Here is a 17,027-nt window from a genome sequence, read left to right as displayed (position 1 = left end):
AGCACTGTGGCTAATCAGGACCACAGTGAAAGCAGCGAAGAAAGAGACATCGTTCTTTGTCAACTAGCGGGAGTGAGTTCCCCTCTCCCCAGAGTCCGAGGGTGGAGAGATCGCCACACACCAATGCCTGCCAGACAAGTCCTGCAGCCAAGACCCGTGAGTCTCAAGGACGGCAGCTCTATTATGCTTTCTAGCCACCAAAAAAGTCACAGGAAGGCCCTCGGCCCCACTCACTAACACTGTGAAGATTACTTAGGCCAGTGTTCCTAAACGACAGGAATACACACTGAGTAGGTGACCTGCATGTAGCACTGTTCAAATGTCTGGGAGCAGCAGGATATCAACTTCCAGAGACAGCTTTACCAGACCTGGGAATGGAAACAGTTTCCCTGTCACTGTTAAAGCTTTCTGCTCTTCTGAAGCATTTTTCCCTCCGGTAGTCTCGGAAAGTTCCTGCAAACATGGCTGAGAGTCCCCCAGCCCACCCATTTCCCTCATTGATTAGAACCAGATCATAGCCGCCTCTAATTACAGATAGCAACGAAGGACTAATCTACAAAGCACAGCCTGGTGAACAAACGTTTTATCTTTGACCACATCCTAACAGCTCACCGCTAGCTGCTCTTTTGATCTTAATTCCCAAGCTCTGGGAAATACTGGAGTCCGTGAATTTGTGCGAGGAAAGTCAACCTCTTCATGGAGAGATAAATGTTGTGTAATAGCAGCTGCAGATGACTTTGAAGATCCCACGGATACCTGATTCCTAGAAGGGATTTAGCCATCTATGTGTACAGTTGCCTCATATAGGAAGGATGGTGGCATTTTTAGTTACTTAACCACTAGGAAAGCTGAGTATAAAGAGCACATGCCCCTGTGGAGTAACCAAACCTTGGCGCAGTGCTACGAAGGGACCAGTAGTACTGGCTTGGGCTGACTGTTAAACATCCAGGAACTGGGCATTGCCAAGCCATTGACAGCCCCAATTCAGCTATGGCAGAAATGTTCACACCACAGAAACTGACAACACTACAACTCAGCGTTGTCCCACCAGCAGAGCGCCACTTTGACCTCTCTCAGATGACTTGAAAAATGCAATTAATTGCTCAAGAACCTCTCCAGAGCAAGTGGGCTTTCATGATAGACCGACATGGAAAGTTCCAGTGTGGTTGAACGGTAGAACAGTTGCCTCCTGTGAGGCCCTGGGTTGGATCCCAGCACTGCAGACAGGTAACAGTAAAAAATAACCACAGTAAGAGCAGTGACTCCAGAAACAGTGAGCCCCGCGTTCAAATCCTGGCCCGGCTGCTCACTGCAGTGTAACCCTGAGTGTGTTCTTACTCTCCAAGCCTTAGCTCCCTCGTCTGTAAAATAAGAGCATGAGACAACCACCTACGTCATCTTGGGCCTGAGGAACTGTTTACACCCCACAGAACATTAAGAGTCCTGTTTCCTGACCCTTTGACTGGATCGAAACACCAGTTCACTTACACAGCAGTGTTCTCTGGATCACAAAAGGAAATAATTGGTGAGGGAGAGGGGCTCTGAAGAAAAGTATTGGTCTAGGGAAAAAAAAGGAGTCTCAGAAAGCAGGCATTAACAGACCATCGAGGACGCCTCAGAGCCAGAGTCTTGACTGGCAACAAGCACACTCCCTCAAAGATGTGCATGAAGCCTCCTTATAATAAGAACCACAACAGATAAGTGGATCCAAGCAATCTACAACTGTAACCAAAAAAATGAAATATTCATACAAATGCATACGCAAAACATTTTTTAAAAGATGCCTCCAAAGGCTATGACAAAAGGAAACATCTATAATATTTATAGCATTGAACAGCACATGCAGGCCCAGCATCCTACATGCAGAAGGTGTGAATGATTCCATTTCACAAGTCCTTACACCTTCCACATCTCTGGGTGGATTTGTGTGCTGGCGAATACACAGCAGGTATTTCTGGGAGGTGGGGGCATTGGTGAAGCTTATCTTCTCTCGGGTCCTTCTGTCATTAAAACAAACACTTTATTTTTCTAATAAAAAGAAGCTGTGCCCCCTGAAAGCCCATCTTTGGTGAAGAGCCCGCTGCAGGAGCAACGAAGGTGGACAATTCAAACCAAAAGAGGTAACAGGGAACTAGGGAGGAAATGGTCACCACCCCACAGCCATCTCCATTCTGCAGACAGCAAGCCCGGCAGCCAGAAGGCCAGGGCAATGGGGATACGGAAGTCATGACAGAGGAGAGAGGAGGGCCATAAGAAATCAGTGGACACGGGGGATCTGTGCGATCCAACGGCAGAGGTTCCCATTACATCTAAGGCCATTCTCGATGCACTGAGAGCTGTGCCTGGGAAAGACCATCAAAAGAGCCAGATGGCTGGACTGGGAGGTCAGCAATAGGGCGCTGCCTAGCAACCAGGAGCCCCTGGGCTCCAGCTCCAGGCTCTATCCCTGCAAATCTTTAATGGGCTAAAGAAGCAGCATATGCCTTCCTGGTCACTGCGGTGTCATTTGAAAATAGCAAAGACTGGAAAGCTAAATGGCTATGATAAAAAGAGATGGGTATGATGCATCCAGAGAGTTAAAATACTATAGAGCTGTCAAAAGGAACGGGGAGGTTCCTAACTTATCAGCAAAGCCTGCTCTCCAAAAGATGAGTTCTAAAAAAGAAAGGCAAGCCAAGCATTCTGGAGCATGTCTGTAACCCACGTACTTAGGAGGCTGGGGTGGGAGGCACACAAGCTCAAGGCCATCCTGGGCTACATAACAGGATCCAGGTTTTTTTGTTTTGTTTTGTTTTTGTTTTTGTTTTAAATAAAAGCCAGAACACACAAATAAAAACAAAACCCACAATGCATAGTGGTAAGCAGTGTGAATAGAATCAATGTGCAGGTATAGAACCAGATGACTATTAATTATTCAATGTGAGAATAAGAAGGACCTTGGTTTTCTACAGTTGCCTGTGACTAGTGGGTACCACTTTCTTGATTGAAGAGATTTCTTTTCCTTTCCTTTTTCCCTCTCTTTTTCATCAATGTTAGTAAGGTTAGAATTTATGGAGTAGGGTAAAAATGGGAACCGTGACCGAGGTCAAGATTTACTCGCTGTGACTGTGGCTAATCTACTGGATGCAGCTGTTGCTTAATTACCGTGAACTGCTTGGTCAGAGCTCCCTCTGCTGGCCATAAGGGGACATTGCCGAATCTTATGTCAAGTTTATGCAGTAAAACAGCAAAACGGCCAGAATGTTAAATATATATAATTACAAATATACTTGTGTGCATATCCATTGCATTTCACAAATATACTAAAAAAAACTCATATCTTTGTAAATAAGACACTTTAATATAAAATGAGAAAGTCCACAGAATCAGTTTGTGGCCAGACAACATAGTTTTGCAGGGCCCACGGATGAATGCGTCACTCTGAGCACCGCAGCATGCTGCTGCCTTCCTCCTGCCACTTCTTATGGTCAAGTGCTGTCTCCAGGTGTAAAGGCCGCAGGGGCAGAAGAGGCCTGTGGACCTTTGTGACAACTGCTGTTGCCGATCGGTGTGGCAGCTTGGGCAGCCATCAGACTATGTGTGTGTGTGTGTGTGTGTGTGTGTGTGTGTGTGTGTGTGTGTGTCTCTGTCTGTCTGTCTGTCTGTGTCTGTGTGTGTGTGTGTCTGTGTGTGCGTCTGTCTGTCTGTCTGTCTGTGTCTGTGTGTGTGTCTGTGTGTGTGTGTCTATGTCTGTGTGTGTGCATGCTGCTGTGTACATCGCATGTGCATATTGCACACTTGTGTGCACACCAATCATATCTCGATACCTATCTGTACTCCACCCTAGTCTTGTCCCCAACAAGGCTCAGTGGCTTTATAACTAATCCTAAGTGACACCATAGAAACCAGGCCCATCCCCCGGTCCCTGTCCCAGTCTGGATTAAGAAAACAGAAAATTAAAGTGGCCTCAGAAATAGGGTGGAAGAATAAGGGAAAGAAAGGGAGAGGGTGGAGATCTGTTACTAAGTCCCTGTGCTAAGCATTTCACATGTACTGTCTCACCGAGCACTGTATTAAGCACTTCACACACTATCAGCATTAAGCAGGACACACCCTCTCTCACTGAGCTTCACAGTTCTACGTGGGAGGAACCATTTTCTGTCATTCTAGAGATGTGGATGAGACTTTAATTACTGTATCCATGGTTACCCTACCCATAAGCTGCACAGCTGGGATCCGATGGCAGGTGTGAGCAGAGAGCCATCTTCCAGACTCCTTGGAGAAGAGGGTCAAGAAAGAAAGGAAGAAGGCAGAGGACAAGGGGTCAGGGTCATTAGGACCACAGGAGCTAGACTCTCCTGGGGGCGGCATGCTGCAAAGATCTCCATGAGTACCGAGTGGCAGGGGATGAGGCTGCCCTGTGTGTATGGAAAACTGTCCCAGGAGTTTTCTGAGGTGGCTTCCTGGAAATGTTTGCCTTCAGATACTCTCAGAGGGAGAGTGCAAATACAGGAACATATGGACACACAGACACACAGACATTCACCTACATGGTCCGAGCTGATGAAAGCAGCATGATTTGTTAGCTCATAGTGTTAGGACTGTCCTGTAAGATACACATTTTCTGACACTGAATGGGTGCACAGGAAATCTTGATAATCGGTTTCCAAGGAAAGAGTAAGAAAAAGGAAGGAATAAATTCTACATTGTAGCAGTAGTTGGTAGTAGCCAGCAGTTAGCTAGTGTAAAATTGAGAAGATGAGCTGAGTTATGGTGAGGCCTTCTCCAATACTGTGAGGCTATAGGACAAGGCCAAGTCTGACTTGTCTCTTGCCCATACAGATGCGACGAAGCAATATCAACCTTGCCATTCTTCTTGTAAGACCTGCAATGGATCTGCAACTCTCTGCACTTCATGTCCAACAGGTCAGTGTGGAGGGGGAGGCGATGGAATCTGAACGCACGCTCCATCCTCTTGCCTGCACATTGATGGAGGTTTGTGTTCAAATGCACAGTACTGATCTGGTCCCGTCACAGCCTCCCACCACAGAGGCTCCTGGGGACGCACACAGCAAAACGGTGACTAATAATCAAAATGGGCCTCCTGGGACGAAGAAATGCTTCCTACTCTAAAAGCATGGTGAAGCCTTGGGTTGACTTGGCCACAGAATTTGCTGGGATCGGTGGGTACTTCACAGTTATAGACAAGTAAAGTTGAGGTCGAGGAGAAGTGTGAGGATGAACACACAGTCATCTTCTTCACCATCGATTCTGCATTTAGTGCTAGGAGGGGAGGGGAAGGGTAGTAACAGAATAGGCCATTTCCTAAATCTTACCTTTTTTAGGGAAATGCTGGGCATAGATAACTTCCTCGCAATAGATTGTCTATATAGTGCTATGCTCCCACAAATATATATATATATCATTAGGGGCAGAAGAGATGGCCCAGTGCAGTGGATAAGAACACATACTGCTCTTGCAGTAGGAAACTGAGTTCACTTCCAGCATTCACAACCACCTGTAACTCTGGTTCCTGAGGATCCGATCCCTGTGGCCTTCATGGGTACCTGCACTAGTACATTTACACACAGACACACATGCAGACATAAATAAAAACAAAATAAAAAGGACATTTTTTTAAATTATTATTAGCCAGTTGGTGGTGGTGCATGCCTTTAATCCCAGCACTCGGGAGGCAGAGGCAAGTGGATCTCTGTGAGTTCAAGGCCAGCCTGGTCTACAAAGTGAATTCCAGGACAGGCACCAAAAGCTACACAGAGAAACCCTATCTCAAAACGCAAAAAAATAAAAATAAAATAACAAAAAGTATCATTAGAAGAGTCGTGTGTGAATGTGCAATGTTATTAATACCATCAACCCTTTATATTGTGTGACAATGGGTTCCAGTAACATCCATGAATATGTGAAACCACAGTAGAACTAAATCTTTTTGTGTACTCTTTTTCCTACACATCTTCCTATGACAAACTTGAATTTATGAGTCAGACACAATAGGAGAAAATCAGCAGTTATTAATAAAATGGAAAACAATACACGGTAATAAAGGTTTTCACAACTTTGAAACCTCCCCTTCTACAGTTTTGACTTAGTATTCAGGCCTGACCCCAAGTCCCCGGGGCTCTGGCTAAAGCCCTGAGTAAAGGTCCATTGCAGAGAGAGCTGACAGGATGCATTCAAGATGGTAGATGTCGCGTCAAGGCTGGAAGCACATAAGCTGCTACACCCAGACACTGAAACAAGATGTTTTAGAATTTTAGTTAAGATGGTTTTAAATTTATCATTATTTTACATTCTTCATATATTTGTTTATTGAAATTATCTTACTGTGTAGCTCAGGTTAGCTTGGAGCTTATTATGTAGCAAAGGCTGGCCTCAAACTCACAGATATCTACATGTCTCAGCATCCCAAGTGCTGGGATTAAAGTCACGCATCACCACATATCTGGTCCTATTTTTTATATCATTTTTTTCATTTTTGTACAGTGTGTGTGTGTGTGTGTGTGCATGTGTGCATGCGTGCGTGCGTGTGTGTGTGTGTGTGTGTGTGTGTCGTACACCAGTACATGTGCACATGTGTGGACATGCGTGTCGAGACTGGAGGTCAAATCTGAGTGTTGTTCCTCAAGATGGCCTTCCAAGTTGGAGTTTCGTTTTGTTCTGTTTCAGATAGGTCTCTCATTGGCCTGGGGCTCACCAGTTCAGCTAAGCTGGTGGGCTGGCCAGTGAGCACAGGATCTTCCTTTCTCTGTGTCCCTGGTCCTGGGATTACAAGCACTCACCACTGTGCCCAGCTTTTTACGTGGGTTCTGGGGCTCAGACTCATAGTCTTACCTTTGGCATGTTAAACGTTTTACTGAGCTCTCCCTAACCTCTTAATTTTTAAAAATGTATTGCATCCATTTATTTATGAGTGTGAGTGTGAATATGCCATAGCATACATGTGGGGGTCAGAGAACAATTTGCAGGAGGTGGCTCTCTCCTTCCACCGTGTGGTTCCCAGGGCTTCCATTCTGTTACTAAGGCTTGGCCCAAACACCTTTACCTGCTGAACCATCTCACCAGCCCACATTTGGTTTTTAGAATAACAATACCGTCCTTTCCGATTAAGCACTCATAGAAATGGAGCATGTGTTCTAGTGGAAGATGTCTGGAAAGTTCGCTGCCATGTCAGGCACATCTATCACTGATGGGGGGAGGGGCAGGACAGGAAAGGGGACCCCCATGGAGTGGCTCCCATGTGACTTCCTAGATGACAGAGCTGATCAACAGGACAAAGGGAAGCCCTGTGGTGACCAGTATCTGATGTTAGATGTATAAAAACATCTGGGCAAAGTCTTCTGTGGCCAATTTTGTTCCCAAAGATCGAACGAATCTAAAGGGTTAATGAAATAAAATAAATAAATATTTTTGCAAGTCTGAAATAGTGTTCAAATACCTCAACTTTGAAAAAGCTAAAAAAAAAAAGAAGAAAAAAGAAGGAAGGAAAGAAAGAAAGAAAGAAAGAAAGAAAGAAAGAAAGAAAGAAAGAAAGAAAGAAAGAAAGAAAGAAAGAAAGAAAACCGTGAAGCCTCTGTGGATGTCCTCAGGATAATGTGTGTGATATCAGGACTGACCATGACAGCTGTTCTCTGCCCTTGTGTCCTGGTGTTTAGGAACATACCTGTGGATGCAGGCCTGTGTTCCTTCCTGTCCCCAAGGCACTTGGCCCTCAGTTAGGAGCAGCAGCTGTGAAAACTGTGCTGAGGACTGCGCCGCTTGCTCTGGACCTGACCTTTGCCAAAAGTGCCTGAGTCAGCCGGACAACCTTCTGCTCCTCCATGAGGGCAGGTGCTACCACGGATGCCCAGAGTAAGTGTCCTCCTCCTTCCTCTGACGTCCTGTTCCTGCTCCTTCTCCACAGCTCCTTCCTCTTCATAGAACTCTCTCTGTACAGTCAGAGCACCCACATAAATGATATTTGTTGACTGTGACATCCCTGTGGACCCACAGCAACCAAAACTTACAGAAGGCCTGTGTCAACACACGTATTCTTGTTCCTGTGACAGGAGTCATGTGACCTGCATGTCACAGCCATGAGGGATATGTTTTTAGAAAAGCATCATTAGGCAATCTCATCAGCAGGTGAGTGGCACATTGCTCTTAAACAAACCTGAATACTGTAGCCTCCTACACACAGGGTCTATGTGGTGTGGAGTATCACGCATGAGGCTCCTCATTGACCAAAGTATGTTAGTGTGGTGCCTAACTATTCTTTTCCCACCTTGTATCAGTAATTGAATTTTCTCAGTTCTCTTCTGCATAATGAATACAGAGTTGTGATATGAGCCTCTTCTAAACTGTCAAGTAGATGAGTTATTAAATATAAATAGTAATGGTAGCTACTTATGTATTGATTGCTATGGTTTGTTCAGCCCTCTAGCTTAAAATCCCTTTAGTCTTATATTTTTGGTTGTGAGCCTAGCCTTTAACAGCTGAGCCATCTCTCCAGGGGTTGGGGATTTAGCTCAGTGGTAGAGAGCTTGCCTAGCAAACTCGAGGCCCTGGGTTCGGTCCTCAGCTCTGTTAAAAAAAAAAAAAATCCCTTTAGTCTCCTACCATCAGGATTCACCTGTAAGGGAAGAGAATGACAGACCACTTAATAAGACATAACAAACTTTGGATCAAAATGACTGGGCTAAAATAACTATTCTCCTACATGGAGCCTCACACTGGTGACTTTGGTGACACCAGGCTCACCAGAAGCCCCTTATTTCCATTTTGTTCTTGTTCCTTCCTTAGATGCCTTCCATGGATAGCCCAGAAGAGCCTCAGTTACAAGCATCACCTCCCCACTCAGTGACACGCAGCTTAAGGAATGACTGCCCCCTTTCTTTCCCTCCCTCCGTTCCTCAAATCTCCTTCCAGTGCCATCATCCAGGCGCATCACTTTCTACACCCATCTCTAACAAGGAGGAGGAAGAGCTATTATATGCCCTTGTCTTTGGAGCACTCCAAGGGATGCCTAAAACTGTATAGTACTGGGGCAGCCATGGCACACACCTTTAACCCCAGCACTCTGGAGGCAGAGGCAGGCAGATCTCTCTGAGTTCAAGGCCAGCCTGTTCTACAGAGCAAGTTCTAAGACAGCCATGGCTACACAGAGAAACCTGGGCAAAAAAAAAAAAAAGACTGCATAGTAACAAACCCTAAGTATGAGTGATCAATTATTTTATACCCATGATAAAGCTCGACTTATAAATTAATCATAGTGAGAGATTAATAAAATAGAGCTATTATAGCAATATAATATAATATGTTAGATGGATGTGGTCTCAAAATTTTATTATTGTACTGCATTAATCCTTTATTGGGCACTATTCCTGGGGAGACACAAACAATTGTCTATTCACCCCAGATAGGGAACCAATGACAGACCAAAATACGACACTACAAAAAAATCCAACTTGGGGATAATAAGTTTTTTGAGGTTATTTACAGGGGTATGGATGAGAGGTTACTTACAGGAGTAGGGACAACGCAAAGGAAGCTGTGTTACCAAAAACTCACCCCAGGATGGGTGATAACTCATGAAACCTGGAATCCTGGAGCTCTCTGCTGAACTTATATGCAGCTAAGCAGGTTGGACAGTCTTATTTCCTCAGCAGGGCCCTCCGGCCTGCCAGTTTGGCAAAAGTGATGAACCCCAGATTCAGAAAGAGAGCTCCTGTCTCAAAAATAAGATGAATAATGATAGAGGAAGGCCCCCAACGTCAATCATTGGCTTCTACACATACATGCACAGGTGTGTACACAGGAGCACATATATACTATAATGCACATAAATAAAATATAATATAAAAAATATAGTCCTAGATCCCTTAAATGACAGTCACCAAAAACTGTCTCCAGAGTAAATTAAAGCTCTAACAGAGAAAAAAGACAATTATAATTTGGGGATAAATAATAAATCAGACAAATGACAAAGTTTTAGACAAATTCAATTGCTTTAAACAAACCAAGTTCCCAAGGAAGATGCCCACCCCTTTCATTCTATTTTTCTAGACATTCTTTTCAGAACCTTCCCTCAGTGAGGCTTGTGGGTTCATTTTGGTTGACAAGAGCAGCAACCTTTCCTTTTAGTCTGAACCCCTTTGTCAACAGCTGAGATTCATCTCTAGTTGGTCTAATTGCAATCTCCCTTCTTTTCATAGGGGCTTCTATGCAAAAGATGGTGTTTGTGAACACTGTAGCTCCCCTTGCAGAACATGTGAAGGAAATGCTACCAACTGCCACTCTTGTGAAGGAGACTTTGTCCTAGATGGTGGAGTGTGCCGGAAACTTGCCCTGAAAAGCATGTGGCTGTGGAAGGAGTCTGCAAGCACTGTCCAGAAATGTGCCAGGACTGCATCCATGAGAAAATTTGCAAAGGTACCTGGAAGCATCCTGATGGAAAAGAAGTCTCTCTCTTGCACAAAGGAACATGTGAACAAAAAGAAAAGAAACTGCCGAGGCAATTTCTTTTTGCAAAAAGGTTGTGCTATGACCCAAGCTGGTCTAGCAAGCCCACCAAGCAGGAAATCTGATAGGGTTTTTATCCTAATGTAGGAGTATTGTGTCTTTCCCTCATTGGCTGGGGTCCTGCCCAAGTCTTTCACAGTTGGCTAGTTTTAAAAGAATTTGCAGGAAAAAAAAATGAAAGAGGCTAGACAAATGGTTGGCCTCTCTGGATCATCAATTTTGAGGCATGTGGAGGAGGCATGGGGCAGCTTTCCATAAGCAAAAGCTTTACAAGGTGGAGAAGAGAAAAAGATTTGAATTCCTTTGCATAAAAGTTTTACAGGGTGAGGGAGATTGATGGAATATTGGCCCCTGGTAGACTAATCATCTTTGATAGAAAACTAACAAACAAACCAAAAAATATTCTCACAATCCCAAAGAGATCCTGGCCCTGAGAAGCCACTGGCTAGGGCCACTGTCTGAGAACCAAAAGAATCAATCTCCACCTTCAGTGAAGTTCACCATTGGTTGACCTATTGTTGAGGAAGTGGAGGGTGAGATATATATACTCCTTCCCTTGTGGACTCTGTAAGCTAAGACAAACAAGTGTTATTAAAGATGTACTCAACTCTCACCTCAAAGGGCATAAGAGACATTTATTCTAGGGACAAATATGGATGACCATTGCCTAAGAGCATAGATTCAGGTTACCCTACATGCCATGTTCCAATGTGACAGGTTCATGATATTTTCCTAGTAAGAGCAAAAGGAAGTCATGAATTAAGGCTCTTTCCAAAGCATTGGTGGTAACCACACAGGTCACCACACAGTGAGGAAATCTCTGCCATGGGTTTCATATACCACCCAATGACAATTGTAGCTTTGGGGTTGGTAGAAGTTAATGGTCTGTTAAGTTTACACATTCCAAAAGAATTTACCTGACAGTCACAGGTTCAACACAGAGGTGGGCATTGAACCAAAATAATTTGATTCTGGATCTATACCATTCCCAACATTCTACAATTCTCATCAGTCAGCCAGTCTTGTAGAATCTTCAACACAGCTGCTGCTTTTTTCAGAGAACTCCAGTTCATATGTAGCATTACTCAGGGCACTGAGTTACAGATAAGATCCTCAAACCCACTCTGAGTTCAAGGTCTTATAGGAGAGACTGATCTGTCTCAAATATGAAAACAAGAATCACAGAAGTGATTAGAGAAAGAGTTGTAAAGATATGGGAGAAATGTGGATGGAGCAGTAGGTGCTTTCCACATGTTGGAAAGAGAGAACCAACTCCTGCAAATTGTCCTCTGACCTCCATACTTGCTCCATAGTGGGCACATCCCACATACATACACATTCACACACATACATTTAATATAAATTTTAAAACTAAGTTGGACAACTTTGAACTGAAGGATAATGCTATGGCTTAAACAGACTTTTGTATTTCTAATGATCTCTCAAGAAAAGGAGATCCAGTCCTATCCAAAGGATTCACTTAGTGTGATCTACAAGATTTCCCAAACTCATCCGCAAGAAGAGAAAGAACACAGAGTAACTAGCAATGCATTCTTCATAATGATTTAACATCTGTTCAAGATCTGGCCTATCAAAGAATGAAACATCAACAAATCTAACAATTCACGACCTTCCTGCCTTAAGAAATCAAGTTTAGAGCATTTGACACAGTTTCAAAAATCGATGAATACTTTCCAATCTATTTTCTTTTAGAGTTTCATGCATTGATTAGTGTGTACTTATATTTTCTACTCCTCCCTCTTCCCCCTCCAACTCCTCCAGTGTCCTCTCCTATTCACTCTCAAGTCCATGACCTCTTCTTCTAGAATTACTTTATAATATGTAGTCTATAATACACACACATGTGTGTGTATAGATATTCTGCTGAGCCCATTTACTGTTGTTCTTATGTACATGTGTTTAGGACAAACTACATGGGACTGAATAATTTACCAGGGGCTCATCCCTTGAGAAGACTGATATATTCTGTCTGTCTGTCTGTCTGTCTGTCTGTCTGTCTCTCTCTCTCTCTCTCTCTCTCTCTCTCTCTCTCTCTCTCTCTCTTTCTCAAGCTATTGCCTGTAGTTCTTCCTATATGGGTGGGATGTTGTGAAATTTCCCCTGTCCATTTTCACATGTTGGATGGTGTTGTCAGTAGGTAGGCCTTGTTTACACAACCATTTTGTTGAGATTTCATGGGTACAGCCTCCCTGTCACATCTGGAAGACCCTTTATAGCAGCAGATATCCTGGTCCTCTGGCTCTTAAACTTTTCCCACTCCTCTTTCTCAATGTTCTTGACTCAATGTTCTTGAGCCTTGGGTATAGGGGTTGTGCTATAGATGTACCAGTTGGGGCTGGGTACCCCATGATCTCTTATTCTCTGCATTTTGACCCATTGTACAGCTCTACAGTATCTGATGCAAAAAGAAACTTCTCCAAGAAGTGCAGTGAGAGCTACACTTATCTGTGAGGGTAGTCTTTAGAATGTAGTTAGAAAGCCAGGCATAATGGTGCATGCCTTTAATCCCAGCTCTTGGGAGGCAGAGGCAGGTAGATCTCTGAGTTTGAGGTCAACCTGAGCTACATGGTAAGTTCCAGGACAGCCAGATGTACATAGTGAGACCTTGTCTCAAAAACAAAGAAACAAACAAACAATGTAGTTAGAAATTATATTGGTTTAGGACATAACAGTAACAGGCTCTCCTCTAGGGTCTATAACCTCTCTAGCCACAGGTAGCTGTCTAGGTTTACCATACCAACCATGAATTCCCTCCTATTGAACAGGCCTTAAGTCCAATTAGACAGTTATTGGTTACACCCTTGGTTACCCCCAAGACAACAATGTCACTACTGCACATGGGGATATCTGGCTGGGCTGGTTGTTGTTGTGGTTCAGCTTTATGGCGGCATAAGACTATTGGTTGCTTTTCTCCCTTGGCAACTTGCACAAGACCTTCTGATACTATGATAGATAGTCATCAAGAAGGAGGCTTCGGAATCAATTCCAGATTGTATCCTCCCAGTCATGAGTTGAAAATGTATGGTGTCTTCAGCAATAGGGTCTAACCTTCAATTTCTGGGAGGCAACAATAGCCTATATGGTACTGGAGAGTCTTTTAGACAACCCTGACCAACAACTTGAAAAGGGATTTCCCTTGCCTGGGACTTCTGTTAGTCTATGGCTTTTGAGGGGAGAGTTACCCTTCAGTGTGCTTTAATTCCATTCAAGCTACACATACCTACACAGAGAGAGAGAGACAGAGAGACAGAGACAGAGACAGAGAGACAGACACAGAGACGGGAAGAGAGAAAATAATGGGTAGTAATAGACCCTCTTGCCAGGTTGTAGTGGCGCATGCCTTTAATCCTAGCACTTGGGAGGCAGAGGCAGGCAGATCTTTGTGAATTCAAGGCCAGCCTGGTCTATAGAGCGAGATCTGGGAAAGGCACAAAGCTATACAGAGAAACCCTGTCTCGAAAAAAAAAAATAGACCCTCTTATTATTGTGTGTATAGTGTCTATGTAAAGTAAAGCTTATAAAATAATGTTTCCATATGGCTATTTCAAACATCCTTAGTGGTATTTATATTTGCTCCTCCTCTTATCTCTCTAAATTGCCTTCCCTCCTCTCTCCATCCCTCCCACAAGTTCAGATCCCCTCCCCCATTTTCCCCTTCATAGCACCTGCGTCCTTCTGGCCCCTTCTCTAGAACCCCTTGTCCCCTATACCATTATGACTCTTTCTAACCTTCCTGGCTTCTGCAGCTCCTATGGGTCACATACTGAAGTCTAAAGATTCAGAAAAAGGACCATGAATACGAAAGAACATGCAGCATTTGTCTTTCTGGGTCTGGTTTCTCTCGCTCAGTAGAATAGTTTCTGGTCCTATCCATTTACCTGCAAATATCATAATTTAATTTCTTTTCTTTGCATCACAATAGTATTCCAGTGTGTATATGTATCACATTTTCATTATCTGTTCATCAGTTGATGGACATTTAGGCTGTTTCCACGTCCTAGCTATTGTGAATAGAACAGCAGCGAACCTGTAGAGTAGGAGAGTGACTCCTTTGGCCATATGCCGAGGAGTGGTATGGCTGGATCATACAGTGGGATCTACTTTTAGCTTTTTGAGGATTCTCTACATTGATTTTCATCCTTCTCCCATGTCTTTGCCATCATTTGCTGTCAGTTGTTTTCTTGATCTTAGATGAAATCTCCAAGTAATCTTAGTTTGCATCTCCCTAGTGACCAAGGATGTTGAAGAGTTTAAAGGTATTTCTTAGCCATTTTTAGTTCTTCTTTTGAGAATTCTCTGTTCAGATCTATAGCCCATTTTCTTAATTGGGTCTTTTGTTTTCTTGATTTTTATTTATTTATTGATTTATTTATTTAGCTCTTAGAATGTTCTGGATATTCATTTTCTGTCAAATGCACTGCTGTCAAAGATTCTCTCCTAGTCTGTGGACTTCCTCCTCATTCAGCTGACTGTTTCCTCTGGCATACAGAAGCATTTGAGTTTTATGAGGTCCCACTTGTCAGTTGTCGGCCTTAATTGCTGGGCAAGTGAATTCCTCTTCAGAAAGTCCTTTCCTGAGCTAACATATTGTACAGTACAGCCAGTTTTCTTCTAGCAGCTCCAGTGTTCCTGGTTTCACATGAAAGTCTTTGGTCCACGTAGAGTTGATTTGTGTGCACAATGATAGGAATGAGTCTAGTTTCATTTTTCTATATGTGGACATCCATTTCTCCCAGACCTTTGAGCAATGCCTCCAGCATCCCCATTGTCACTGTTTCCCACAGCACTGAAACTCTTTGCATCTGAAAGGTGCAGGCCACATCAGCACACAAATCCAAGATCACATAACCAGGCCACCATGTGTGGCCTTCCCTCCCAAGGCAGAGATTGTTAAATATTGGGAATGCACCCTGGCTGGATAGGGATGGGCAAATGTTATCCTAGGTCAAGAAGCTTAGAGAGCCGAGAAATGGGCTAGCCCACCACAAGGGCAATGAATTCTTCTCACCAATTCCTGGGGATAACCTGCTATTTCCTCATTTCCTCAGAGTGCATTCCTGGCTTCTTCCTGTATGATGACGCATGCAATAAGTCCTGTCCCAAACACTTCTATCCTGACTTGAACCAGTGTGTCTCCTGCCATGAAAACTGTTTGGAGTGCAATGGTCCCAAGCAGGATGACTGCAAGGTCTGTGCTGATACTTCCAAGGTTCTCTACAATGGGCTGTGTTTGGATATGTGCCCTGAGGGAACTTACAAAGAAGAAGAGAATGATGAATGCAAAGGTAAGGATTTCTGGGCTGCATGACTGAGCAAAGAAGTCTGGGAAGCCTGTCCACACAAAGCATGCTCTAGGGCCGTCACAGTACCCATCACAGCTCTCAGGATGCCCTTAACCTTCCTCCTGCTCAAGAAGCCAAGTTTGAATGAGAGTTTGTTGTTGTTGTTTTCTTGGGGGGGAGGGGGGTTTCTCTGTATCCTGGCTGTCCAGGAACTTGCTCTGTAGACCAGGGTAGCCTCAAACTCACAGAAATCTGCTCGCCTCTGCCCCCCACCAAGTTCTGGAATTAAAGTTGTGTGCTACCACAGCCCCAGCAAGAGTTCATTTTTAAAATGCATCATTCATTCATAAGCTTTGAGTATGTGAATCCAACTAGTTACAGATCATATGGCCCTACTAATTAGTGGCACATGATCATTGAAAAGGAGTCTCTATGTAAAGGTTTCCAAGAGCTGGTGGGCTTTGAAAGGGTGTTCTAAGCTGATGTTTCTCCTTGAGGGTTCAAGTCACCAATGAGTCCATACACTTAAAACATCTCATGGAGGACTTTCTCCCTGCCTTTCATCTCCCTTCCCTCTCTCCTCTCCTCATGACTGTCCTCCTTCCCTTCAGCTCTTCCTGTCCTAAGTCCTCCTTCATCTCCCATTTGGAGCGTCTGTCACTACACAACCCAGTAGGGAACTTCTGGAACTGGGGAGCAACACAGTAATAAGCCCTTGCCCATCCTGTCCCAGATCCTGCATGGAACCCTTAGGACTGCACAAAACAATAAACAAGAAAGGAGAGAGTGTCTGCAGCTCCTTGGCCCCCTTATTTTTCAACTGGACATTGATCTCCTTAATCTCTTTTTAGTAGCCAGGAAACAGAAAAATAAGTTGTCCATTATGAGAACACTTCTCAAAGGAAGAGAGGAAAGCATACTAGGAGACAAACTTTTCTAAAGCCCTGCAGTGGCTTTCCACCTTTCCTGAGCTCCTGGGGCTGAACTGGCAAGAACATTTGTTAAGGGTCTCAATTCCCATCCTGGTCTGTCTCCTATAACATTCAGATGGAATCTTGCTGTGCTACGTAAACTGGCTGTCAACTAGCCTTCCTCTTGTCCAGTCCCCCAAGTGCTGTGGTTACAAGTGTGTGCTACCATACCTGGCTGATTCTATTCTCTTCTAGATGAGTGACTTAGCATCTTTGGTACCAATCCCATGATGCAAAGAGAATGTGATGTTATAGT

General features: G+C 43.9%; 1 protein-coding gene across 1 annotated transcript in view; it reads left to right on the top strand.

The window, feature by feature from the left end:
* The window catches only part of Pcsk5 (proprotein convertase subtilisin/kexin type 5), a 425,182-nt gene that overhangs the window by 387,910 nt on the left and 20,245 nt on the right, over positions 1-17,027 (top strand). The window contains 6 exon segments of the mRNA XM_028874891.2: positions 2,040-2,120; positions 4,822-4,905; positions 7,653-7,848; positions 10,191-10,309; positions 10,312-10,407; positions 15,567-15,803. Of these exon segments, the coding sequence (XP_028730724.1) occupies positions 2,040-2,120; positions 4,822-4,905; positions 7,653-7,848; positions 10,191-10,309; positions 10,312-10,407; positions 15,567-15,803 (813 nt within the window).

This window comes from Peromyscus leucopus, chromosome 1, assembly GCF_004664715.2.
Source record: "Peromyscus leucopus breed LL Stock chromosome 1, UCI_PerLeu_2.1, whole genome shotgun sequence".
NCBI lineage: Eukaryota > Metazoa > Chordata > Mammalia > Rodentia > Cricetidae > Peromyscus > Peromyscus leucopus.
Note: the sequence above shows the minus strand (reverse complement) of the source record. Positions and strands in the feature narration are given on the sequence as shown.